The sequence below is a fragment of the Plasmodium cynomolgi genome, assembly GCF_000321355.1.
Source record: "Plasmodium cynomolgi strain B DNA, scaffold: 0537, whole genome shotgun sequence".
Classification (NCBI taxonomy): Eukaryota; Apicomplexa; class Aconoidasida; order Haemosporida; family Plasmodiidae; genus Plasmodium; species Plasmodium cynomolgi.
Genome location: NW_004192945.1, coordinates 1 through 1973, shown reverse-complemented (window position 1 = coordinate 1973; position 1973 = coordinate 1). Strand labels below are relative to the sequence as shown.

General features: G+C 30.1%; 1 protein-coding gene across 1 annotated transcript; it reads left to right on the top strand.

Annotated features, from left to right (window-relative positions):
- Positions 1-1498: 1498 nt before the first annotated feature.
- PCYB_004600 (Pv-fam-h protein) lies at positions 1499-1693 on the top strand (the record flags this gene model as incomplete). Its single annotated transcript, XM_004227881.1, has 1 exon — positions 1499-1693. A coding segment is annotated over one exon (195 nt), but the record flags the coding sequence as incomplete, so codon positions are not given.
- Positions 1694-1973: the final 280 nt, after the last annotated feature.

Below are 1973 nucleotides of genomic sequence, written 5' to 3'. Positions count from 1 at the left end.
GAGAATATATCAATTCACATAAAAAATAACGGTGACAAATTATTTTTTTGTAAATTTTTACATTAAAATGCTGTATATAAATCGCGCAAAACTAATGTGAAACAGATCATATAATATTAAATTGTCACAAGTTTGAACTACAATTTGTAGCGAAAGTACTCAATTAATTAACCTTATTGGGGGGGTTCCAAATATTTTCTAAATAAAAATTATATATTTTTGCAATTGCAGTTACCGCATTTCTCTTACTTTGTAATGCTAGCAATGCCTTTCCCTTTAAATAAAATATAACATTTTAATTATTTCGATAGATGTTATTTTCACAAATTTTTATGGCACTTCATTCCCCTTTTTTAAATTCTATAACATAAGCTATGCATTGGTAAATATTGTAAAAATGTTCCATAGAAAAAGCTCTCTGTAAAATGCATATCCTGTAAAAGATGTATAAACCCAATGCTCATAAAATTTTAATTTTTATTTTAACATATCACTTTTTAGTAAAGTTTAAACGTTTTTTCATAAAATAGGATAAATGAGAAATACAGGAAAAAGAAAACAGTTCAAATGATTAATGCCATCCTTTGAATATTTATTTCGTGCAAAATATTGAACAAAATTATTATATATAAATGTTGACATTTCGTGTTAATTTTTGGATTAATATATACAGTTATGTACATGGAAAATTTCCAGGATTCCTTAGAAATAATTTTTTCCACGTAGTAATTTGTTTCCCGATTTAAACATTAAAAATATACGTATTTTATATTAGCATATAAGTTAGCCTTCTCAAAGAGCACATAATAAACTTTGGAATATTTGCTTCAATAATTGGCAGTTCATATTGTCTATTTTTTTAACTGTACGGCACTATAACCATAGAAATAAATTCTTAACAAAATTGTTGCATAAGCTCAAAAATATGTAGACACATGTACAAATATATCAAATGTAAAAGTTACTCCTAAAATACTCAATACATATATATATACATACAAGAAAGGCGTATGCTGTTCGTTTTGAAGTTATGCAGTTATTCAATTTGTGTTAACTATCAAATATACAATTTTTTGGAAAATACATTTGCAGTTATAAAGGAAAACTACTTCTAAATTACATATAGCCGTTATCTTTATATGCATTACTGTAAAACGCAAAATGGATGAGCATATGAATAACGGTGGCAGAAATGTACGAACACTCAAAGTTTTATTCGGAAACCAAGTAGAATTGTACTAGTTTTTTCCAATAAAAATGTTTAGGGTTTAGGTTTAGGTTTTTTCGTGTTATCCTTTTTCTATTTTTAGTATCCTCCTACCTGATGGCTTGAATAAATATGTTTGCCATTTTTCTTTTAAGTGAACCTAAAATAAATTTATTTTGCTGTTGTAGAAATATCCATAGGATAAGTTACGTATGTTAATATTTTTTTATCATTATAACATTTATTGAAAATTTTATTTGATTTTGTAAAACTGTGATAAAATAGAATACGATGAAGATAAGTTACGTTGGGGCAAATATAATTACTGCCTTTGGAGGGGGGGCACAGAATGTAACTAGCGGTGATGGTTATGGTGACGTTGAAGGGTCAGCAGCACAATGTCCTCGAAAAGTTGTAAAGTATGCTGCCTTTTTAAAGCTTTTCATGTTTGTCCTGTTCATGTTGTTAGCGCAGGTTTCGTACGAGGTAAGCAAATAGCAGTGCTTTTAATGCGGTGTCGCCATTAGACCCTGTACAGATGTAAGGATTACTCACGTACGAATACATCTGTTCTGTACGCGCGCGTGAATGCAAACGTTTCATATATTTCTTCTCCTTCCCATTTGAATATCCCCAACGATGTTCAGAGCACAAACCGTGGAGTCATGAGAGGGATCCACCAGCTAGCACAAGCGGTCGTACACAAAAGCGCTAACAGATTATTAGCAGAACCGCCAATGAATTTCGACGAAGTGTATGGGATATT